Source organism: Mixophyes fleayi, chromosome 8, assembly GCF_038048845.1.
Source record: "Mixophyes fleayi isolate aMixFle1 chromosome 8, aMixFle1.hap1, whole genome shotgun sequence".
Taxonomy (NCBI): domain Eukaryota; kingdom Metazoa; phylum Chordata; class Amphibia; order Anura; family Limnodynastidae; genus Mixophyes; species Mixophyes fleayi.
In genome coordinates, this window is record NC_134409.1 from 13,674,855 (window position 1) to 13,701,096 (window position 26,242).

The 26,242-nt window shown below is 42.1% G+C and overlaps 1 protein-coding gene across 2 annotated transcripts in view; it reads left to right on the top strand.

Moving 5' to 3' along the window:
• Window positions 1-409: 409 nt before the first annotated feature.
• The window catches only part of ST6GALNAC3 (ST6 N-acetylgalactosaminide alpha-2,6-sialyltransferase 3), a 215,078-nt gene continuing 189,245 nt past the window's right edge, over window positions 410-26,242 (top strand). For both annotated transcript variants that reach the window (XM_075181933.1, XM_075181934.1), the window contains exon 1: window positions 410-682. In XM_075181933.1, coding sequence (XP_075038034.1) covers window positions 665-682 — 18 coding nt within the window. In that variant the 5' untranslated portion in view covers window positions 410-664. The remainder of the gene's footprint in view (window positions 683-26,242) is intronic.

The window sequence follows — 26,242 nt, forward strand, 5'->3', positions numbered from 1 at the left end:
TATATTGGGGGGCTCTGTCTCGGAGTGGGAGAATGTGAGTGTATTGGGGGCTGTCTATCTGGAGGGGGGGCTGTTAAATGGATGGGGGCTCTGTCTCAGTGTGGGAGGGGTATCTATCTGGAGGGGGGGCTGTTATATGGGGGGGGGGCTCTGTCTCGGAGTGGGAGAATGTGACAGTGTATTGGGGGCTGTCTATCTGGAGGGGGGGGGGCTGTTAAATGGATGGGGGCTCTGTCTCAGTGTGGGAGGGGTATCTATCTGGAGGGGGGGGGCTGTTATATGGGGGGGCTCTGTCTCGGAGTGGGAGAATGTGACAGTGTATTGGGGGCTGTCTATCTGGAGGGGGCTGTTATATGGTGGGGGGCTCTGTCTCAGTGTGGGAGGGGTATCTATCTGGAGGGGGGCTACGTGTACCCCCCGTTAACCAGCTGCAGCCCCCGGGAGAGGAGGATGCTCCGACCCCCCAGCCGGAGCCCCATGTGACCGGGGGAGGCGCCGAGCTGGCTCCGGGCCACTGCGGGGAGGGTCGCGCTGCAGCCGGGTGAGGGGACGCATGAATCGGGAGCCGGGGCTCAGGTACCCGGGGACGGATGACCGCTGCTGGGGCTGAGCTGAAGACACATTCCCGGAGCCTGGAGAGAGGATCACCGGGCAGAGCGAGGACATGGCCGGGATAGTCAAGGTAAATGCTCCGGCTTTGTTAGAGGGACGCAGGGAGCAGCTGTGTGCCAGGCAGCGGGGTGGTCAGTGTGATGGGGGAGAGGGGCTGAGGGGAGTGCTGTGTATGTGAGCTGAGTGAGGGCTTGTGGAGAGGTGAGTGTGGGATGGGGGTACTGAGAGGTGAGTGTGTGATGGGGGTATGGAGAGGTGAGTGAGGGCTGGGGGTACTGAGAGGTGAGTGAGGGCTGGGGGTACTGAGAGGTGAGTGAGGGCTGGGGGTATGGAGAGGTGAGTGAGGGCTGGGGGTATGGAGAGGTGAGTGAGGGCAGGGGGTATGGATTGGTGTGAGGGCTGGGGGCATGGAGAGGTGAGTGAGAGTTAGGGTATGGAGAGGTAAGTGGGAGTGAAGTATATAAGAGGTAAGTGAGGATTTATAGTGTTGAGAGGTGAGTGGGAGTGAAGTACATAAGAGATAAGTGGGAGTGAAGTATATGAGGTAAGTGAGGATTGGGGTATTGAGAAGTAAGTGGGAGTGAAGTACATAAGAGTTAAGTGGAAGTGAAGTAAATGAGATTAGTGTGGGTTGGGGTATTGAGGCGTAAGTGGAAGTGAAGTACCCAAGAGGTAAGTGGGAGTGAAGTATATGAGGTAAGTGAGGATTGGGGTATTGAGAAGTAAGTGGGAGTGAAGTATATGAGGTTAGTGAGGATTGGGAGTATTGAGAGGTGAGTGGAAGTGAAGTATACAAAAGGTAATTAAGGGATAAGTATGTTGAGAGATAAGTTGAAATAAAGTGTACAACGTGTGGGTGTTAGATAAGTGAAAGGGAAGTCAAAACTCACTGATTCAGATAAGAGAGGGCTACATGCAAGAAAGGTGAGAAAGCACTCAGTATATGAGTAGTAAGGGCTGAGTGTGCAATAAGTGAGAGCATTTTGTGTAAGTGAGAGTTTAGAGAGATGGACAAAGTGTGTGACTGAGTGAGATAGGATACAGGGTGCGATAATTAAGACAACTAGACTTTACTAAGTTAGTGGTGAGGACTCAATGAATAAAATGTTGTTGAGGACAGTGTGGGTGGAAGGTAAGTGCTGACTCTGAGAGGTAAGTGAGGGATAAAGGTATGAAAGTGAGGGCTGAGGGAATGGGAACCGAGTGTATATGAAATGAATGGGGAGTTATTTTTCTAAGGATAGAGGATTGAGACATTTAATGCAGTGATGCTCAACTTATTTTTTAGCTTCAACCAAATGTGTTAGTGTGTTATTGTAGTGGGACCCCAAGTGTCAGCGTGCCAGTGTTCTGGGACCCCAAGTGTTAGCGTGCCAGTGTTCTGGGACCCCTAGTGTCAGCGTGCCAGTGTTCTGGGACCCCTAGTGTCAGCGTGCCAATGTTCTGGGACCTCAAGTGTTAGCGTGCCAGTGTTCTGGGACCCCTAGTGTCAGCGTGCCAGTGTTCTGGGACCCTAAGTGTCAGTGTGCCAGTGTTCTGGGACCCCTAGTGTCAGCGTGCCAGTGTTCTGGGACCCTAAGTGTCAGCGTGCCAGTGTTCTGGGACCCCAAGTGTTAGCGTGCCAGTGTTCTGGGACCCCTAGTGTCAGCGTGCCAGTGTTCTGGGACCCCAAGTGTTAGCGTGCCAGTGTTCTGGGACCCTAAGTGTCAGCGTGCCAGTGTTCTGGGACCCCAAGTGTTAGCGTGCCAGTGTTCTGGGACCCCTAGTGTCAGCGTGCCAGTGTTCTGGGACCCTAAGTGTCAGCGTGCCAGTGTTCTGGGACCCCTAGTGTCAGCGTGCCAGTGTTCTGGGACCCCTAGTGTCAGCGTGCCAGTGTTCTGGGACCCCAAGTGTTAGCGTGCCAGTGTTCTGGGACCCTAAGTGTCAGCGTGCCAGTGTTCTGGGACCCCTAGTGTCAGCGTGCCAGTGTTCTGGGACCCTAAGTGTCAGTGTGCCAGTGTTCTGGGACCCTAAGTGTCAGCGTGCCAGTGTTCTGGGACCCCTAGTGTCAGCGTGCCAGTGTTCTGGCCCCCCTAGTGTCAGCGTGCCAGTGTTCTGGGACCCCTAGTGTCAGCGTGCCAGTGTTCTGGGACCCTAAGTGTCAGCGTGCCAGTGTTCTGGGACCCTAAGTGTCAGCGTGCCAGTGTTCTGGGACCCCTAGTGTCAGCGTGCCAGTGTTCTGGGACCCTAAGTGTCAGCGTGCCAGTGTTCTGGGACCCCAAGTGTTAGCGTGCCAGTGTTCTGGGACCCCTAGTGTCAGCGTGCCAGTGTTCTGGGACCCTAAGTGTCAGCGTGCCAGTGTTCTGGGACCCCTAGTGTCAGCATGCCAGTGTTCTGGGACCCCAAGTGTTAGCGTGCCAGTGTTCTGGGACCCCTAGTGTCAGCGTGCCAGTGTTCTGGGACCCCTAGTGTCAGACCCAAGAGGTGGTTCCCAATAGCATATTTGACAACCAGGGGACCCCAAAAACTGATTTTAGAACCCCACTTAGGGTACTGACCCACTTGTTACTCACATCTGATCTAAAATGTCTGAGAGTGAGCGTGACGGTGAGTGTGAGAGTGACATGGCATTCAGATGTGGTGGAATGTGATATTTTTTTGGCTACAGTTATGATTTGATATTTTTTGCATATTTTCCATAAGAAAGTAGATTGTTTAAAACTTTGCTGTTGTGTTTTAGGATCATTCGCTTATTTAGTTGCTTTGCTGATCGCATTTAAGCTGTGTGTAAAATGTTTTCAATTATACACCTGTGTTTTAACTTTTTTTTTGGTCTTAATCTCTCAAATACCCAGCAAATAATAAATACAAAATCCACCCACCAAGATATATATGGTTTAAGTAGGTTGGTAGTAAAAAATAATTGAATTGCTGTAAACAATCTCCATTATGTCTTGTCTCTTCCTGTATTTTGATTGGTTGAAAGTGGATTCATCTCTTGTAGACACTGGATGCAGTAATTCCACGCAAACACAGGGAGAACATACAAACTCCACACAGTTAAGGCCATGGTTGGGAATTGAACTCATGACCCCAGTGCTGTGAGGCAGATGAGCTAACCACTTAGCCAACCATGCTGCCCTTAGGGGATACATATAAAAACATATTTAAAACATTAACTTTCTCTTTATCTTCTCCAATTCTACTCTGTCATTTAATGCCCTAATATTAACAAAAAATATTTACCTTGCTGTTTATGACACATGCTATACCTGCCATCTTTTGCAATTTGATTTCAGCTTCAGTGTTTGCTAAGCTGATTTCCTATTATATATTTTGCTACATTCCTTGTATTTCCATATTTTTTAAAAAAAATGTTATTTTTTCCTTGAATAAGTCAAATTGTTTGTTATATAACCACATAGGATGCGTTTTATTCCTAGTAATCTGTTGCTATATGGTATGTACTTACAACAGTATATTGTGACAGAAGCACTGGGATGTTGGCAAATGGCAGCGATGTACAGCATATCCCAGGCTGTCTGCCTTATGTGCCCAGGAAGATTGTGGTTGGGAAAAGCTTTCCACAAATTGTCTTCAGTTGTAAGTAAAACTGGTAAAGGTCTCTGGGGTTATGTATGGAGAGAGAAGGGTGGGCTCTTTACATAAGGCCCATTTTTGGATCTTGTAAATTACCTGTGTCATTGCTGGATAATCAGGAGTTGCACCTGCGTGGTGCTGGTAAAAGACTGCAAACCAGCTCATTCAGTCTCTCTCAGACCTGGGAAGGAGGTTGGATGTCTGCTGTGAGACACTGCAAACGGTGACCAGTAAGTCCTGAAATTTTGTGTGCGTGTGGGACACAAGGTCCCTCACTTGAGCAAGGATGTTCCTGTGTTCGGTTAGTGTCGGACAGGCAAGGCCTTTTATATATGTTTTGTTTGTTTTGAATATGGTGAATAAAACTAGCTGTGACTAGGTAAACCAAAACAGTTGACTGTTGTAATATCCTTGGCTGAAGTGTATGAAGTGCAGCTGTCTACCTCAGAAGACGGTAACCCCATTACGATCTATACATCTATCTATCAAGTGACTATCTATATATTGACACGGACACCCTATTGGTGATGTACACACAAACAATTGCTTGCTTTGTACTTTGTTTTTTATTGTCAGGGAGGCAGAGTAATTGACAACATAAAGTTCCACACACTTTCTCGTGATCCTAATGCTAGTAGATTAAGAGAGACCAGCTCTCTAAACACCGGCCACTATCTGGCATCAGTCACCCTGTACAAATGAAAAAGATAGATTTAAATATTTCACACTCCTACCACAGCCCTAACTTGATGCACAGATGACACTCCCACCTTGCCTTTATAAAGGAGTTCTCTGAAGGTGTTCTGTTTGATTACTCTCACTGTTGTCAGATTGCTGTTAGCTGTGAAAAAAGATCCTTCTAAACCACTATAAAATATGTAAGTTAAATCACATGCTATACTATTGTTTTGTCACACATATGTCCTCCACCTGTTTATCTTTAAGCTAGGTGCACTGTTTTGCGAATATATAACTACGTCTGCAGCTTTGCCTTGCAAACTGTCAGCTGAACATCGGATTCCTCTTTTAGAGGCCTGTGGTAAACCATTCCATATGGATAAAGTTGTTTTTTTTGCCTGGGATTTTCTGCTATCTGAAATGGCTTTGCAAGACCTTTGTGTATCTGTACTGTGCAATGCACATACACTTTAGGTATGTAATTTGGACAGCACCACCTATCAATTTTTGCAAGCTTCAGGCAACAGCATAGCTAGACACAGGCCCGACAGCATAATAATCCACAGTCTGCTCTCTTGATAAACTATGGGAACCTGTGCACATGAAGGGAACATAAATTTGCCCATTAATATAAAGGAGTTCTCCATGTAAATAAAAATAAATAAATAAAATAAACATACAGAATATTGCCTCTGTGTTATTCACATTGATTTTATTTTTCCCCACCTCCTGTCCCTGCTATCTGCCTGTTCTCCTTGTGCACATCATTAAAATGCAACCAATGGGAATGAAAAGAGTTGCTGGATTTTCAACAGGTTGAGGAAAGTAGGAGGAGGTGAGTATTTCATTATCCTCATTATCTATTGCTATCTTAATGTATGCTTTTTATCTAGGACTAACTATATACCCACTGTCCCGATTTAGTCAGGACATTCCAGAAAAGGGTCGGTATAGCAATGGGGAATCTCAATTTAGGGACGTGGTCTACAATATCCTGATTTCCTATTCACCAATGCTAAGTACACACATATTCCTTACTGTGTTATACGTATTTGCCTCTTTCGGATATAGAGAGGAGAGAGACAAATCTGTGAGAGTGTATAAACATATTCACGCACCAATACATTTATGGCCAATTGTCATCTGTTTGTACTTATATCTTGGCTAATTTCCCAAAATTGAGATTCCAAATAGTTGAAATGGTAATAAATTCCCTGCGGATAATAATGATATGAAATAAAAAACAAGTCGTATAATTTCATTGTCTAGAGTTTAACAGGATAGATTTTCTAGCAGTCGGGGTTGAACCAAACTCTTCTGCTTCCCAATCACACAGTCTAACAAAACATTTGTGTTAGCAAAGTATATATTGTTGCAGGAAGTTTTGCCATATCAAACATTGTTATATCTAGAAAGACCAATAATATCGGGAATAGGGGCACTCACATTACATGTTTTATACATACTTAAAGAAACTGAATGGAAAGAGGGATACTTACTAGATATAATGGACATCACGTCCTTTTATTCCATTACAGAGGATTTGAAACTGGTAAAACTCTGCTGTCTGTAGATTGTACTTTACCTTAGCCACAAATTTAATTTTAATTGACTTGATTGAATGTATCAGAGACATTTCAACATTGTATCTGTAAATCTTGGGAACGGCTATGGGCACCAGATTTGCTTTGAGTTCTCCCAACATTCTAATGGGACACTGGGCCACTCTGTGAAAGTTTGGTGCTATTGAATGATATTTTATTTCTTTGGGAGGGGGTTAGCAAAGTGTAAACAATTTATTATGTACCTTAATAATGAAGATTATAAATTGCAATTTACTGCAAGTTACAGCAGTACCAATATACCATTCCTAGATATTACCAATGTTATCAATAGTGATTTGATTAGCTAAGACCCATGAGGAAAAGGCAGATCGCAACAGTTCTATTTTTCTTGAGAGCTGTCATTTTAGAAAATTGCTTTCCAGTATTCCTTATGGTCATTTTAGAAGGTTAACATGCAACTGCACAGGGACATACAAATTTGAGAAAGAAGCTATAACAATGAGGGAACAGTTCCTATTAAAGGAGCATAACAAGGAGTTGGTGGAAATAATCCCTCTAGCACTTAAAAGAGTTAAAATGATCTAAACTTCTGATTGAGAAATGGAAAAAGCAGATTGCAGTGTTTGTATTTCAATTGTATTACAAAATTAAATTTATATGTCAAAGTTGTTAATAAAATCTTATACCAATGTGCCACCATTAAGGATGACACTTCATACCAGAAAGGCAAAAGATTATTTTCAAGAGAGAATTATATTAGTGCCTTCTGATGGCCCATAGTATTTTGAATTGTAGTACTACAAACTTCTAGCGGTAAATGTACTAACCTGTCATTGTAGCAAATTGCTGATATACGGCAACTTTGCTGGCCAAATTTAAAACGGCAATGTGTTTAAATGCAAGTTTTGCCTTTAAACACATTGCCGTTTTAAATTATGCCAGCAAAGTGGCCGAATATTGGCGATTTTTATAGAATTGCAGGTTAATACATTTACCCCCTAGTTTGGAGGTTCTGAGTGGTTAACCCAAATGAAAGCAAGAACCCACAGATGCCAAAACTCTTTTGCCTGTAACACCACTATCCTCGTACAGGAAACCATTGTGCCAAGAGTATCACTTGATTCAAGAAAGTGCTGAGCAGGCACTCGATGAGTGTGGGGCTTGGCAAAAAGGAAGCTCGAATACGGAACTTGGAAAGGGTTTGCATCCCACTTTGAGTAGTGGCGGGAGCCTCACCTCCTAGTAATCATTGGTGACAGCAAGTTACGAAATTTATGAAAGAAATGCCTGGTGACATGGGACCTGCCAAGTACAGGAGATTGTGTGGGTGCTATCCTGCCAGGCATTTCTTTTATTCATCATGGGCAGTGGTCTGCCTAGCGTGATAGAACTTGCACCGGCTGTTATTTTGGTAAAGTGTCATCTGATCAGACTCTTCATTTATTAATTGGTGTCAGTGGCTCGCCTGGTGCGGTGGCATGCCCTGGCTGTTATGCTAGATTGGTACCATCACAACGGGTATTTCCTACATTGGTGGCAGTGGTTTGCCTGGTGGGTTGGCACATGCCCATGCTGTTATGCCACTTGAGGACTGAAAGTACGCTGTGCTTTGCAAAACCTTCGCTCCATCCAGCGCCTAACCTCTTCTTCACAATCTTCGCCATCATAGACCGTGCCTATTGGAGGAAATATAGTAATGGCAGCCCTTGATCTTCCCCACTTTTCGCTTCAGCATTAAATAGAACAAATCTGCAAATTCTCCAGTCTCACGTCCACCAGTAGGTTTCAACCCCTTCAGGTCTTTTTCAAGGTGATGTGAAGATGGGAAATGGATCCCAAAATGTATGGCGGAACTAATTAATCCACATTCTCAAATACATTAAAAAAAGCATCAAATAAACAGAATAATGGTATGGACATAACAAATCCTAATATATAGGGGTATATTTACTAAACTGCGGGTTTTGAAAAAGTGGAGATGTTCCCTATAGCAACCAATCAGATTCTAGCTATCATTTATTTAGTACATTCTACAAAATGACATCTAGAATCTGATTGGTCGCTATAGGCAACATCTCCACTTTTTCAAACCCGCAGTTTAGTAAATATACCCCATATTATTGATTAGTGTATAATGGTAGCAAAATCAGCTATTTAATAAAAATGGAAGCGATCAGACGCCACCATTATAGATACAAATGTCGATATTTGCATTCTTTCTAATTACTGAATAATAATATAGGAAAAGGTAATTATATAGCTAGATCCACAAAACGTGAAGATAAATGATACATAGCATATTAAACATTATTATGTTGTCATGGAAATGGACCGCTCCATTAGTATATAATTAGTATATAATTATACTAATCACTCCACATCCTGTAGAAATCTACTGCTCGATCATGTGAGCATATTGGACAATATTTATGCGTTGTCTTGGGAGACACCTGCCCATTAAAATATGGTCTCAAATATCACAAGTATCATGCTAATATATATGCATCAGATCAAAAAATAATTGTATCTAGTAGTTAAAAAATGGGAAAATAAATTCTAATTTATATAACAAAACTATTAATTACCAGTTCTTTACACCTACCATAGTGTTTGTGAAATGCATAGTCAGAGTTTAGTTCATTTGCACAAGTTCTATATTCCAAACATTCTTAATGGATTTGGCAGAACAATAATGTATCTTTCTGAAGTGTGCCTGGATGGGATGACTGTCCATAAGGCTCTTTATGTATTTCACATGTTCAGCTACAAAGGTCTTAATGTGTGATGTGCGGCCAAAATATAATTTTCCACATTCACATTCCAAGACATATTAGGTTTTTGCTATGACATGTGATAAATTGTTTTATAAGATGTTTGCCCATTAGCTGAGAAATTGAGAAACATACTACAATTGTAAAGAGAACACTATCCGACTGTTTTTATTTGTCCCATCTGTTTAGTGCTAGATGAGGCACTATACTTAAATATCTTTCAAATTTGGGGCCTTTCTGCATATAAACTTAGGATTTAACGTGGGGTGAGGGCCGAACTCAGGATCTTTTTTTTAACATTTTCATTTTCAAATATATATTGACCACGTTCTCTGTTTCTATGTTCAGAATACTTTTTTGTCTTTAAGTATTAAAAAAGATTCCTTGGACTTCATTCACAGATCTTTTTATCAGTATTTTTGGGTAACGTCTTTTGACAAAGTGTTCTTACATCTCTTCCAATTGTACCTCTAATACTTCAACTATTGTGCAGTTTGTTTTCAACCTCTTAAACTGCTCTAGGTGCCTAATTCTTAACCATTGATTGTGATGTTCACTAGTAACATGAATCTGAGTCTTTTGGTTTCCTGTAGATAAATCCTCATGTTTCTCATAAATAGATCTAAAAAAAATTAACCAACTCCTTGCTGATCTCAAATGTGAGTTGGCTGTTAAAACAGTTATGATTAAGGTAGGAACAAAAATCAGATACAATTTTAATATCACCCTTCCATACAAAAATATATCATCGATATATGGGTGCCAAAAAAGTATAATATTAATCAAAGCCAATAATGAGGAGGATTGTGCGATAAGGTCTGCCTAGATAGAATAGTTCGTCCTGAAAGCCTTTGCTCATCAACCACATGTTCCCTTAATTTACAATATCGGTATCTATGTAAAGGCAGAAGATGTAAAGAAGCAATAACTCATCCTGGTCCTTAGAAACATCAGTGGCACATTCTTTACACCCTTTTTATTATATGCTTAAATATAATCTCTTAACTCTTACTGAAGTGTTGTTGCCTGATGGACAAATGGTTCTAATCAGTGGTGGAGCTGTGTCACTTACACAACTGGAGAGCGTACGGTTTAGTTTCATGATACGTGTGTGCTCCAGATGTGCAGATCTTCCTTCTGAACTATGATTGGAACATGATGGGGATATAGAAATCAGAGTTAACCCCTCACCTTTATTCCCGTTTGGCTGTCACGGATTTAAAGGGAAGAAGAGCCCCGTTTATTCACTTTCTTATCATTTTTCTATAACTGTTCAGTTAAACATATTGGCATACATTTTTTTTCTGACACCTTTTCTGTATACTTTGAAGTGATCATTCAGTAGGAGCTGTTTGCGCTATCGACTAAATTTAATTGTTGTCAAAAGAGTTATTTTTTTTATATACTGTCTCCTTAAAAGCAGCCTGGATTGTTACCTAACGATGAGGATACTTTGGGGGAAATTCAATTATATATTTTCTTCCATGAAAAAGGCTACATTGTTTTTAGGATGATCTTAATGTCTGCTGAACATAAAATACATTTTTACAGTTACTCCTGATGGCAAACACATGTTATAGCATGCATAAGAGACTGTCGTCACTAAGTGATCAGGATTTAGGCTAGCCCTGTAGCTGGAGCAAGAGATACAGCAAGAAAACAAGGCCAAAGCTTGAATCTGACGTGGCTGCCTGCACGTGAGCTTGGCACGCCTTTACTGTACATTGACTACAGGCGAACGCCCCTTCCCCATCCCAGAAACCATGGGCTGTAGTAAGTGTGCTTTATGTACGAGGATAAATTGAACATTGCTGCATTTAGTTGTCTGGTTCTGGGCAGCACGGTGGCTAAGTGGTTAGCACTTCTGCCTTACAGCACTGGGGTCATGAGTTCAATTCCCAACCATGGCCTTATCTGTGAGGTTTGTATGTTCTCCCCGTGTTTTCGTGGGTTTGCTCCCAGTGCTCCGGTTTCCTCCCAAACATACTGGTAGGTTAATTGACTGCTAACAAATTGACCCTAGTCTGTGTGTCTGTCTGTGTGTGTGTGTTAGGGAATTTAGACTGTAAGCTCTAATGGGGCAGGGACTGATATAAGTGAGTTCTCTGTACAGCGCTGCGGAATTAGTGGCGCTATATAAATAAATGGTAATAATAATACGTTCCTTTCATGAATATGCTTTAAACTAAAGTCCATATATACAAGGCCTTATAGGTGCGAATACACTTGCTCTAAATTTGAGCACACAGGAGATTTACAGTCTAAGACATCCTTCTACAGTCTTACTATGGGATTTGCTATTTTGCTGCACTTGACAGACTCTAATTTGTCAGTTTCTGAAAAGGAATTAAAACTTTCAGCTGTATATGTCTGACACATAGTCTATAACTGTGTTGTAATCATATTTTATTTTAGGGTTAGTTGTCACTCACACACCCCTTAAACAAATTTAACGGTTTAGCATTTACTGGAAAATACGAAGAGGCACTTAAAGTCATTTGTAATTATTGTGAATATCCTGTTTGTCCATGATGTTAGTCATGTTACTCACCAAAACGGTGACTAATTCAGAGCAGGTTAAAGACCTTGGTTAATGTATATGGTGTATACCAGGCTTAGGTAACCAGTGGCCCTCTAGCTGACATGGAACTACAAATTCCAGCATGCCCTGAGAGCCTACAGTCTATACACGGCTTATGCAAGCTGTAGCTTGCTGGCTGAGCATGCTGGGATTTGTAGTTCCATAACATGTGGTTTATACAATGATGTCACTGACATGAAGCTGGCTTCTCAAATTATGCTGGAAAATGATCAGATTTATACAAAACTTTATGTAAGTAAAAAGATTGCGTCTTGTGCAAAGAATTTATATCTTTACATAACATTTTCCTTTATGTGCGTGAGCGTAAATAGACATACGGTTTTGATGGAAATAGTGAACGGCCTTTTTTAAGCTATGGATCTGTGTGCACAGGACATGTTTTCTTAATTACTGTCTTGTAGACAGGAAACTGGATAACGTGGAATTCCTCATTTACCACGGCTACAAAAGATACATTTCACAGGACTGCCTAGAACATCTGTTTCTGGTACACAATCCGCTTATTTCTTTATGGGGAGAGGTCCTGCTTAAAAAGTCCACGACCGAGACCCCTCCATAGATTGTTTAATGTTATTTATTACAGAGGTGATTGTAATAATAAAGTGCATATCATATTGTCAGAATCTGTCAGTTATAGACATCTGCTCAGTGTTCAATTCTAAAAGTTATGTTTTTTTTATTATTTTTATGTTTTTTTTATTATTATTATGTTTTTTTATTTTTACACTTAATAAAAGAGCACAGAACGCAATGTCAGAACGCCCCTTCGCTCACTTGCCCCACTTCTCTGTGCCAGAATCATGCAGTAGGGGCAAACGCAGGATTTGTAGAGGGGGTTTTTCACACCACGCCACCAGTGGGCGTGACCAGCATGCATGGGGGGCGTGGCTATAATTTTAGTCCGTGCTTGGCTGCTCTCCAACTCTTCCTATCCCCATACATGGGCAATGCTGTGTGTACAACTGTTAGGTGCACGCAGCTCTCCCTTTTCAAGCAGAGCTGTGTGAAGCGGGAGCCGGGTCCAGCCACCTCAATTATACAGTGCCCCAGGCTTGGAGGGGGGTTTCCAGGCACTAGAAAATCCCCCCTCGGTTTGCCTATGCGCAGGTCTACATAGATACATAGGCGTAGAACCCACTTTATGGGCATTATTCGCTACACAAACTGGTATAGGTCACACTCAGCATCAGTCCCTGTATCTCCTTTACATTTTGGGCCTGATTCATTAAGGCACGTATAAGGAACGTAAATTGCGTTTTTTTTTAAAAATGAATTGGCTGTTCTTGTGTTCACTACCGTATTGTCCGGTTCTGGGCAAACAGCAATCTTGCGCAAAATACGGCAGGTATCGCCATTTACGTTTGATAATGAATCAGACCTTGGAATCTAAGTTATCCCTCCTTCTTTAATATACGTCTTCTGGGTTTCTCTGTCTTAAATTAACATTATTTCATCCAGCAAATATTTGTTAGATCCAAGTGCTCTGTGATTCTGGCTTTGTATTGTGAGCTGTGTTTTACATCAACCATCTGGAAGTCTGCCAGGATGTGTGAACATATCCATGTACGTTATATAGGTGGAATGACAGCAGCTGTGTATCTGGTTCACAAGGTGATAATAAAAACAAAATTACTGTCAGAGAAATATCCCTTCTCTATTATGTTCTCCCATACGGCCTATCCAGCTAATGTAGAAATATAGGTAAAGTAACATTTTTTTGAAGAAGTCTGCTAAAGTGGTCATATCTCAGCAGTCATACTGTGTATAAATGCACGTCCTTAAAAAAGTATTAAATACCCATTGTCTACATTCAGCGTAGGCGCAGGGAAGGGGTCTGAGCATGTGCTGCTGGTGCATGTGCCCACTGCATATGCATCGCTCAGGGGAGAACTCTACCCTGGAGTAGTAGCATCTGAGGATTATGTGAAGACTCTCACAGGAGCCTTGGAGCCTGCATTGCCTGGCCTTTCTTACCTCTGTGCCCCATAGTGGTCACACCCCCTGCACCCATTATAGTTCCGCCACTGATCAACGCTGACTGAGTTGATAGGCTACATTCTCATGAATACTGCCTCAGCCCACAGCTTCTCCACACTATGGTCATGTGACTGGTTCCTAGTGTACTGATAGGCTGCATTCTCATGAATACTGCCTCAGCCCACAGCTCCTCCACACTACGGTCATGTGACTGGTTCCTAGTGTACTACTAATAGGCTGCATTCTCGTGAATACTGCCTTAGCCCACAGCTCCTCCACACTACGGTCATGTGACTGGTTCCTAGTGTACTACTAATAGGCTGCATTCTCATGAATACTGCCTTAGCCCACAGCTCCTCCACACTACGGTCATGTGACTGGTTCCTAGTGTACTGATAGGCTGCATTCTCATGAATACTGCCTTAGCCCACAGCTTCTCCACACTATGGTCATGTGCCTGGTTCCTAGTGTACTGATAGGCTGCATTCTCATGAATACTGCCTCAGCCCACAGCTCCTCCACACTACGGTCATGTGACTGGTTCCGAGTGTACTGATAGGCTGCATTCTCGTGAATACTGCCTCAGTCCACAGCTTCTCCACACTACGGTCATGTGACTGGTTCCTAGTGTACTGATAGGCTGCATTCTCATGAATACTGCCTTAGCCCACAGCTCCTCCACACTACGGTCATGTGACTGGTTCCTAGTGTACTGATAGGCTGCATTCTCGTAAATACTGCCTCAGTCCACAGCTCCTCCACACTATGGTCATGTGACTGGTTCCTAGTGTACTGATAGGCTGCATTCTCGTGAATACTGCCTCAGCCCACAGCTCCTCCACACTACGGTCATGTGACTGGTTCCTAGTGTACTGATAGGCTGCATTCTTGTGAATACTTCCTCAGCCCACAGCTCCTCCACACTATGGTCATGTGACTGGTTCCTAGTGTACTGATAGGCTGCATTCTCGTGAATACTGCCTCAGCCCACAGCTCCTCCACACAACGGTCATGTGACTGGTTCCTAGTGTACTGATAGGCTGCATTCTCGTGAATACTGCCTCAGCCCACAGCTTCTCCACACTATGGTCATGTGACTGGTTCCTAGTGTACTGATAGGCTGCATTCTCATGAATACTGCCTCAGCCCACAGCTCCTCCACACTACGGTCATGTGACTGGTTCCTAGTGAACTGATAGGCTGCATTCTCGTGAATACTGCCTCAGCCCACAGCTTCTCCACACTATGGTCATGTGACTGGTTCCTAGTGTACTGATAGGCTGCATTCTCATGAATACTGCCTCAGCCCACAGCTCCTCCACACTACGGTCATGTGACTGGTTCCTAGTGTACTGATAGGCTGCGCTCTTCACCCCACCGTAAGGACTGCTTTCACGATATGTAGACACAAGTTACTTGCAGGGTTTTTTTTTTGTTTACCAAGGTCGGGCTCTTGCTGTGTCCATATTTCTGTCTATGGAGAGTTGTGGTCGGGATTTAGATACTTGGTACCTGAAATGAAAAAACAAAACAAAAGCAATAAAAAACAAGCTGGATGTATGAACTGTGCCTCATGTAGAGGTTACATACAGTAATGTATAAGGCAGAGACGGGGGAATGCGGGATTCCATTCAGTTCAGTGACTCCTGCTTAAATACACATGTTAAGTGCTCCAAAAACACACATCTCTGGGTATCCACAGTTAAAAAATCAGGATATTCCGAAAATCTGGAATGTTTGCAGGTATGTAAAAAAATATTTTTTAAAGTAATAAAATGTAATAAAATATACAGTAAAACACATTGTAAGAAACAACAGAAAAGCGTGTGCTCTTTATTTAGTGAAGTATATTTCAGTAAAGTAGGACTAGGGCCTTATATTCACATCAAGGGTGTTTCGCCAGTCATGTGGCTTCATTACTTCATTACAAAATATATGATTATATTGTTCTTTCCTCTGCATGGGGAAACCAAGCGAAGCAATGTAAAGATAGTTCTTCTCTCTTTGAAACAAGGAGTCATTTGTCTTATAGGAGACAAACAGTCTTTTAACAATAAAAGTCACATTGTTGACCTAAAGCAAATGCCCCTTTTGCTATTTTATTGAAATGGCGCAGTCAGCATCTTGCCCTAACTACAGCCCCTGTTGTTCTGTCTGTAGTGAAACACTTTGGTTTAAAACCATCCGAATTGTTGCCACTAAAACCACAAATACAAATGGTAACAATTACAGACATCTTTTATCTGGAAACTTTCCCAAAGGTTTTTCACAAGGTTCCGAAAAAGAGAAATTAGAGGAGTAAATAAATAGTAAATAAAGTCCATAGAGTTTCTCTGTGGTGGCCACGAAAACGCCCTGGAGAGCGACCTTTAGCCCAAAGGCCACCAGTGGAACAGTATGAATAAATATTCTCCTAGCAGGTTTTGTATAATACACTTTTTGAAAGATTTTTGTTTAAAACATAGAAGCCTTTTACTAAAAGATTATAAACTCCAGAATCTTTTCTTGTAATAGAAGACAGCTGTTTCCACGCTGTTGCACTAAAATGTTTTGTAATAATTTGATGCGGTTACTAGCTGTCGATGAAAGATTACACAGCTGAAAAGAGTGCAAAAGTTTTAAAGAAAAAACGGTATTGCACTATCGTGCACTTACCGTGTAATTTGGTCCAGAAAGTGTCCAACGCATATTTATTAAAGTCCCATCGCACTGATGACTGATGAAAATGACTGCTTTTCACTTCAGATCGTTTTTGCGAGCAGTCACCATACAACAGTATGGTGACTGCTCCTGGCCGCAATCTAAAAACATTTTTTTCGGGAACTTGTCATGTTAATGTACATCATCGGAATTGAAGAAATCTAATGCTGTCAGCTCTGCTCCGAAGAGCAGAGCTGGACAGCGCCTGTGTGGAGGGATCACATGATCCCTCCCTGTCACTCAGCGCGCTCCCTCTGCAACTATCGTTGCAGAGACAGAGAGGGGATCTGTGTGCGCATGTCCAGTTCCAAGAACTGGACATGCGCAACTGAAGAGTGAAGAGAAGACCCGGAGACAACGCTTCCGAAGAGGGGGGTAAGTATGATTTTTTTTATCACTGAAACAGCAGTTTTTCGGAACTGCTGTTTCTGTGCAGGGCTGTACATAAATGTGAGAAATAGTTCAATCCTTATCATTGCAATAAGGATTGAAAACTACTTTTCACTTTATGTGAATATTGATAAATGTGCCCCTTAGTGAGTAAGATCCAGCACTCCACCCCGTGTCAGATCAGCTGATTATCACCGCAAGTTGCCTGATCGACTGCCAGCGATGAGGTTAAACACTGAGCAGCGCGAGGTTAATTCCTGAGTTGTTGGAACACACCATGAACATTGTAACATCACTATTAACTCTGCAAGTCTCCAAACCTCAGCGCTCAGGAACGCGTAGATCAGATTCATTTCCCACATCCTGTTAACATCTTGTTTTTGTGTTCTGTGGTTATGCAGTAATTAATTATTATGTTTATTAAGGAAAACTGTGTTTTTATAACGCTGAAACTCATTATTGGATGGCGCTACATGTCGCAGAGAATCTTCCTCGCCGTTATTTACCAATAATCTTTTCACTAGGACTCCGCTCCACGGTGGTGCTGGCTGGCAGGCCAGACCAGTGTGGGGGTCATGTGCGTGCGTGAACTGACCGACACTCGCTAAGTCTGACAGATCATTTTCATTGGCTGATCGGTTACACCACTCGACATGAATATATTCAATTCTCCTTGGTGTATGAGAATGTTCTTATGTGTTCATAAATTAAATATATTTAGATCTGATCAAATGGCATTGCTCAAAATCACAGTCGATTTTACTTTTTTTGAACGTTGGGCAGTTTTTACTATTTTGTGAGGTTTGTTTTTTTATCTGTATTTTTTTGAAAGCCCCGGACGGTACTCCCGTGACCCACAAAGTGCACTAAAATAATGTGAAAAACACAAAAAAGCTCAAAAATGGAAGGGCCCTCTATCCACAAACCAGTAGGTCCATTAGGGGGCAAGTATCTTCAGATTCTCTCTTCGCCGCAATTCTAGGTGGGGTCCCTTTACCCTGGGAATGGCCAGATCTTCACCCATCGTTCAATGACCTCTGTGCATGCGCGACCTACACTCATTTGCGTTAATTAACGCAGGGTAGAGCAGTAAGGCTGTGGGGAGGGGTCCAAAGATCCCTCTCCTGCGTTACGTCAGCCATCGGAGTTAAGCTCTGAACAGCTAAGCGTTCTGGAGCTTGATAAATTTCCCCACTCCGCAGTCCTCGTTCAGTAGTATGGGGACTGAGGTGTAATGCGGTAATTTTCCTAATGCTGGAGATATCTCTGTCATCTGATATTAAGTTGTGACTATACTAAAAAATGTCTAAGATTCCATTTCCACATAGGCTTGATAGAGAAGCCCCTCAGTGAGGAAGGAACCATACGGCAAAACATCCTGCCATAGATCTTGGGTATTGGAGCCCATAAGGGCACCTGCCATCCGTGAAAAACAACAGTGAGTGACGTAGAAAAAATTAATTACGTTTCGGGAAATACAGCCCCCCCCCCCCCTCCCCGGGAGACACTTCTTCCTGAGCTTTTTTGCTACCTAGGACTGCACTAACGCACTTGGGGGTATATTTACTAAACTGCGGGTTTGTAAACGTGAGATGTTGCCTATAGCAACCAATCAGATTCTAGCTTTCATTTTGTAGAATGTACTAAATAAATGACAACTAGAATCGGATTGGTTGCTATAGGCAACATCTCCACTTTTTCAAAACCGCAGTTTAGTAAATCTAGCCCTTGATCTTAGGCAAAAGGCTGAGAATTTTGAGAGGTAACTATACTACGGACTTGCAGAAGAATTAGCGCTGTTCCTATCATGCCTGAAATATGAGGCTTTAATTCTGCTGCCTAATTGTGCTGTGGTGTAAATACCTAGTTACATGGAGTCACCCATTAGAACATTTATGATTTAGCATGTTTATTTTTTTTTTAAGCGCGACCAATTTTAACCTGTATGTCCATTGTTAACACAGCTAGCGATTTCCCATGATCCTCAGCTGGTTAGAGAAGTTCACCCACATCTTCGCAAGAACCGGCGACCATCTTGGATTCCAGTGCCATTGATTGTATAGCTCATAAAACCTTTCCTTTTTGCTGAGCCGAATTTGGGGTAGATTTATCAAACCGTCTAAAAAGGAAAAGTGGAGGTGTTACTCATGGCAACCAATCAGATTCTAGCTGGCATTTTGTGAAATGTACTAGATAAATGATAGCTGGAATCTGATTGGTTGCTATGGGCAACACCCGCACTTTGCCTTTTTAGGGTTGATAAATCTACCCCTTTGTATTGTGTTTTCCTTGCTTAGAAAGTTGCTGTTTCTATCTGTCCAGGGTAATAAAGACAGAGAAGCCAACAACACAACTCTCTCTTTTTCTTCCACTTCTATTTCCAACCCCAATTTGTCCTTTTGTCATTACAACGGAGGGAGAGGATTGTAATGGCAGCTTCTCTGGGAAAGCTGCCATAAGATTTTGCTACTCGGGAACATATTTAACACAACAAAGGAATTTATGTTACTGATTTTCTCTATTTATATAGAAGTGATGATAACTTGAGTTGCTGTTGAAATAGGTAAACGTCCATCTTCAGGGTAATGCCACAAAAAGAAACAATCGGACTGAAAGATGCGTTGTTTGAGTTCTGTCCTTCCGGGATGTGACGTTCCCAAGTGAAATATAGCACTTTAAATACACCCGCAAATCAGCCATGGAATAACCAGTCTCAGTAATGTGCTATGAAACTGCTCAGGTGTCTCCAGTTTGGGAAATTTAGCTCTTTCTTCGAGCCGTCTGTGGATATTTCACAATAACCTATTTTCTGGACGTATTTTGTTCCACCGCTTGACGCTGCTGTGATTCAGAGAGCTTTCCTCAGGTCCTTAACTCAAACTGACTTATTCTGTTCCATTATACGTATTTTTTTTGTATATACAGATATTTTATTTCTTATTTATCATGTTTTAAAGAACAGTTCATAAAATTTTTGTTTGTGAGCATGAAAATAGTGCCCCTTTATACACATTGTTCCCTAAAATACACCGGTCACCTAAACCATACTTACCTACTCTTCTGGAATTCCCGGGAGGCTCCCGAATTTTGGGGAGTCCTCCTGGACTTCCAGAAGAGTAGGCAAACCTCCCGGATTCGCCGAAATTCACAGCATTGAATGGTGGAGGCGGGGCTTAATCTCATCCATTAAGCCCCGCCACCGCTATTCAATACCGTGAATTTTGGCATTTTATAGTGGGGGCCCCCCTCCTACTCCCCGTCACATGACTTATGACTTCTCCCCCGGGATCTCCTTGGGGAGAAGTTTTGAAAGTTGGCATGTATGACCAAAGCACAGTGCAGGCAGTCACTTTGTGAGCTGAATTAGTATTCACAGGAATGCAGCCAATCAGTTCACTCGCTGAAGCACACCATGACTAATATTTATTTGGTCTGAATTCTCATGAATTTTTGGATCAACCCACAAAATAGCGGTCTCCACTGTGTGCAGGCGGCAGGTTAACTTGTAACCTTTTTCTTATACTTGAATATTCTCCTGGAACGTTCAGGAAACTTCCGAATTCTCCCGGACTCCTGAACGGTGCGCCACCCTCTTCTCTTGTGTGGAGGGTGGGGCCTTGATGAAAGATTCGTGTCATCAGGCCTCCCCAGATGGGTTCCGATGAGGCGGCTCACGCCAATGTGGCCCCCTCCCCTTTGTGCAGAGGTGGGGATTGGGCTGTGATGATGTAAATCACATCATCGTACTCCCGCGCTTGCCAGAGGAGAGGTCCAAAATGTAGGCAAGTATGCTCTTGCTAATGTGATTTGTTACTATGGGTTACACCATATTTATATTTTTACACAGTTTTATTCATACTTGTCAACTTTTCCTCGTTGGCTTCAGGGAGATCCCGGGGGAGGAGGACGTGCAGCGGCGGGGTTTGACTAATCGCATCATTTTGGCTCCGCCCCCTAAACGGATGTCACAATTGTGGCCAATTCCAGAAGGAGGCGGGGCTAAGATGACGCAAAATTTGCATTATTAAGCCCCGCCCCCGACAATTATCTATTGCAAGGGCAAGAACCTTGAGGAAGCCCTACTCTCCCAGCAGCCCTCTCTGAAATGCGGGAGTCTCCCGGACATTCCGGGAGAGTAGGCAACTATGCGTTAAAAGCAGCTAATGAATCTCTAGAGACTGAAGTGTCTTTTACATTTCTGTCTCCATTACTGAAGTCATGTTGTCTTACCTGTCAGTCTTTTATTAAATCTTGGTCTCCATGAAAATGGCCACCTCCATAGGCATCAATACATGGACATAGGACACAATTTCTGAACTGTGTCATAATGCCACAGATGGCGAAGCCAACCACGTCTTGTACTGGCTCAGCATCAGGGAGAATGCCAGACTCTTCAGGGAGTGAAGAAGATCACCCTTATTTCAGGGAGTTGGCAAGTATGCTCTTATAAACCTCTCTCTACAGCCCTCTACTCGTTATTTTTATTGAGTAATATACGTGTCTTCAATGGACCACAGAGCTGAAAAAGACATTTAAAATGAAAAAGAAAAAAACTGAATATGATTAACAGAAAACTTTTTAAATGCTGCCCAGTGAAAGTCGCTATTTTGGGTTCATGCGTAGTTTGTCTTTATGTTAAATACAGCACAGAAAATATATAAAATAAAAACATAGGCAGTATTTCCTGTTAACTAAGGACAAGTCTGGGTCATTAATCAGGTTTGTAGTAATGGAAGTTTAATATTGGAGTCTGGTTAAGCCTCTGATCTGAACATAGTTATCCTATCCTCCGAGTCTCAAATTCTAGCTTGAGATCTGTACCAAGCAGAATATTTTAACCACAAAAAAAGCCACATTTATTCCAGTTATGCCATAAATAAAATATAAAACTGCAGAGGTGTTGTTCAGAAACAGTAAAACTCAGGCAGGACTCTGGAGAGTTTGCAATCAATCTGCAGTGCGGCCAGGAACTTGGGATCATATTACTGGGAATCTTAATTCACAAAACAAGCTGGAAATAATTTAATACTCTAGGGGGCAGCAGAGCTCTGCTTGGCAATATACCACTGCACATTATTCAGATACAGTCTTTCAAATCGCTTCTCTGTCAGTGTTGGCTTCCTGTCTGTTCTGGAGCATACTCTTGAGAGTCAGGAAAAACTGTCTGACGTTTATCTAACGTGCTATGACAGCTGCATGTAGGAGTAAATGATTTTATCATTTATTATTTAGGTAGTTTATCCACCTTTAGATGAAGCGCATATTATAACATATTGTATTCAGCTATGTAATAATGGGAAGCATTGATCAGTTCATCTTCAATGTGTTTATCTGTTATGGTTACTGCCAGGCTGCAGTTTCTAGGACTTAAAGGTAAATTTATGTGTGAGGTTTAATGTTAGCTACAGTATCCTTAGTGAGAAATAAAATTTATTTCCCCATGTTTTTCATTTGCTGAATACTTAGGGGGTATATTTACTAAACTGTGGGTTTCAAAAAGTGGAGATGTTGCCTATAGCAACCAATCAGATTCTAGTTATCATTTATTTAGTACATTCTACAAAATGACAGCTAGAATCTGATTGGTTGCTATAGGCAACATCTCCACTTTCTCAAACTCACAGTTTAGTAAATATACCCCTTAGTATTAATGAACACGCAGTTGAGCAAAAAGGACATGCACAAAATGAAGGTGGTAATAAATCACAACTTTACTTGAAGATGCATTGCGAAATATATTGCAAAAAAAAGAAATTCATGGCTTGGCATAAAAAGAACCTATTGCATCATAGAGGTGACTATATTTAGCAGGAGGGCAATGGTAACAATTAGACACTATTTTCTATTATTGCCTCACATATTCCCATATAGGCAATTTACCTCCATATAATCTCACATACTCCCTCATAGTCAGTGTACTTCCTATAACCACAACATAGCTAGTCTATTTCCATATCACATGGTTATTATATCTGCATATAGTCTAACATACTGTATGTCCATATAGTTTCATATAGCCAATATACCTCTATGTAAATTCACATCACAGTATCGCTAGAATACTTCCATATAAGCACACATCCCCATATAGCCAGTATGCCAATCATCCATACCAGTTCCTGGAGCTTACAGTCTAAATGCCCTATCACGTACTCACACTGTCAGGAGACAATTAATCCTATTAAACCAACACAAGTACATGGATAACATACAAAGTCCAATCAAAGCCATGTCCCAGTACTGTAACGCAGCAAAGCTCATCTGTGTGTGATTATGCTTTGATATCATCATCATCACCAGCTATTTATATAGCGCCACTAATTCCACAGCGCTGTACAGAGAACTCACTCACATCAGTCCCTGCCCCATTGGAGCTTACAGTCTACATTCTCTAACACACACACACAGACATTGATATAGGCAGCAGTGTTTGATTCATCCTCATAGCACAGGCATGGTAGTTAGTAGTCAGTGGTTCTTGTCATTAAGTAGAGGTTATGGGCAGTGAGACTTTTTATTAGAGATGGTCACTGACCCCCGTGTTTTGGTTTTGGATTCGGTTTTGGATCTGGATTACCGTCGTGTTTTGGTTTTGGTTTTGGTTTTGCAAAACCGCCATTGCGTGTTTTGGTTTTGGTTTTGGTTTTGTTTGGTTTTGTTTTGCTATTTTTTGGGAAAATCCATGTTTTTGGGCCTAAATTAACCCAATTTAGTGCTCCAACTGTTTTAGAGACAAGTAATCTAATTGTTGAGGTAATAAATCATCCAAAAAAACAGTTTAATTCTTCGTTGGTAGGCCTATTCTACACACAAAACAGATTGTCTTCCTCTCCATCTATGCATATTGGCAATGCAGCCATCGTCTTTGAATGTATATTACACCCTACACTTATAGTTAAATATGTAAAGAAATGGAAAAAGCCAGTTTGGTTTCTGTCTCTCAAGGCCCCCCTCCACTTGTATAAAATACCAAAAAATTCAGCCATTATAGACTGTACAATATTAATTGACATGGAGAAAGACAGTTTGGTTTCTGTCTCTCAAGGCCCCCCTCCACTTGTATAAAATACCAAAAAATTCTGCCATTATAGACTGTACAATATTAATTGACATGGAGAAAGCCAGTTTGGTTTCTGTCTCTCTAGGCCCCCCTCCACTTGTATAAAATACTAAAAAATTCAGCCATTATAGACTGTACAATATTAATTGACATGGAGAAAGACAGTTTGGTTTCTGTCTCTCAAGGCCCCCCTCCACTTGTATAAAATACCAAAAAATTCTGCCATTATAGACTGTACAATATTAATTGACATGGAGAAAGCCAGTTTGGTTTCTGTCTCTCTAGGCCCCCCTCCACTTGTATAAAATACTAAAAAATTCAGCCATTATAGACTGTACAATATTAATTGACATGGAGAAAGACAGTTTGGGGTCACTCTGTCTCTCTAGGCCCCCCTCCACTTGTATAAAATACTAAAAAATTCAGCCATTATAGACTGTACAATATTATGAAAAATGGACAAAGCCAGTTTAGGGTCACTCTGTCTATGACACCCTACCCTTAAGGATAAATTGCCCTAACAGCAGCCTTTCAAGATGGTATGTGATATGGAAATGCCACAAGTCCCTTTCCTCTTTGGGGGTAGATTGCACCCTACACTTACATAGAAAGTTTTAAAAAGATGTTATCGGCATCATCTTCAGCTTCATCCTCACCCTCATCAGTGTGTACGTCATCATCACAGACTATCAATTCATCGCCGCTTGAATCCGCCATTAGAGAACAGTCAGTGCTTGGATGTCTTGGATGGTGAAGGCCTTCCTCGTGGAAGATGTAGTTCATTTTTATAAACATCATTTTCTCCACATTTTTGGGAAGTAACCTTCTACGGCGATCACTGACTAAGTTCCCTGCTGTGCTGAACACTCGTTCAGAGTACACACTGGAGGGTGGGCAGCTTAGGTATTGCAAAGCAAGTTTGTACATGGGTTTCCAAATGGCCTGCTTTTCTTCCCAGTAAGGAAAGGGACTGTCTGACATTTCCATATCAACTACCTCTTGAAAGTAATCCTCCACCATCCTTTGCATGTTTATACTCATATTGGATGGAGTTATGGGCAAAGTGACACATTTTTTTGAAAAATCCTTCAAACCAGCCCAGATGTTAAATTGTTCTCGTCTGCCCCCTGTGTCTTCCCTGCTTCTTTTTTGGAAATTTAATTTTTTACGAGCAACAGCTTGAGAAAGTGAAGGAGGACACGTCGTCAAGCCGAGGCCCAGTTCAGCGGCCAACTTGCTGAGCAATAGCTCCTTGCAAAAGTTCACATCTCGCTCATTTACAAGTAAAGACTCAATGTAGGTTTTAAACCTTGGATCAAGCACAGTGGCCAAAACGTACTGATCCGAGTTCAAGATCTTAATAACTCGAGGATCATTGTGAAGCGAATTAAGTACTTGATCGACAAGGCCAACATACTTTGCTGAATTGCTTGCTTTCAGCTCCTCCTTCATTTTCTCAAGCTGCTTTTCCAATAGTCTAATTAAAGGAATGACTTGGCTCAAACTAGCAGAGTCTGCACTGACCTCACATGTCACAACTTCAAATGGTTTCAGCACCTTGCACAGCACTGAAAGGATTCCCCACTGTGCAAGAGTGAAATACATCCCCCCTCCTTTCCCAATGTCATGACTTGTGCAATATGCTTGGATGGCTTTGCGCTGTTCCTCCATCCTCTGAAGCATGTACAGGGTGGAATTCCACCGAGTTACCACCTCTTGCTTAAGTTGGTGGCAGGGCAAGTTAAACTGCTCTTGGAGCTGCTGTAATCTCCTACATGCTGTGGCTGAATGCCTGAAATGGCCTGAAATTTTACGGGCCACCGAAAGCATCTCCTGCACCTCACGGTTATTTCGTAGGAAGCTCTGCACCACCAAGTTGATGGTGTGAGCAAAACAGGGAATATGTTGGAAATCACCCAGCTGTAATGCTCGCACTATATTGTTGGCGTTATCTGAAATGACATACCCTGGGGAGAGTCCGAGTGGTATAAGCCATGCATCAATCACATCTCTCAGTTTGCGTAACAAATTGTCAGCCGTATGCCTGTTAGTGAAGCCGGTGATACAAAGAGTGGCCTGCCTGTGACAAATGTTACGTAGTGGTGTACATGCTGCTGCTGTTCCTGCTGGTGAAGGTGAATGACCAACCCAGTGGGCTGTCACAGTCATATAGTCTTTGGTTTGGCCACTTCCACTTGTCCACATATCTGTGGTTAAGTGAACAGTGGGCAGAATGGCATTTTTCAGCGCAATCTCTACATTTTTACACACTTTTTGGTATAGTTGTGGAATAGCTTTACGGGAGAAA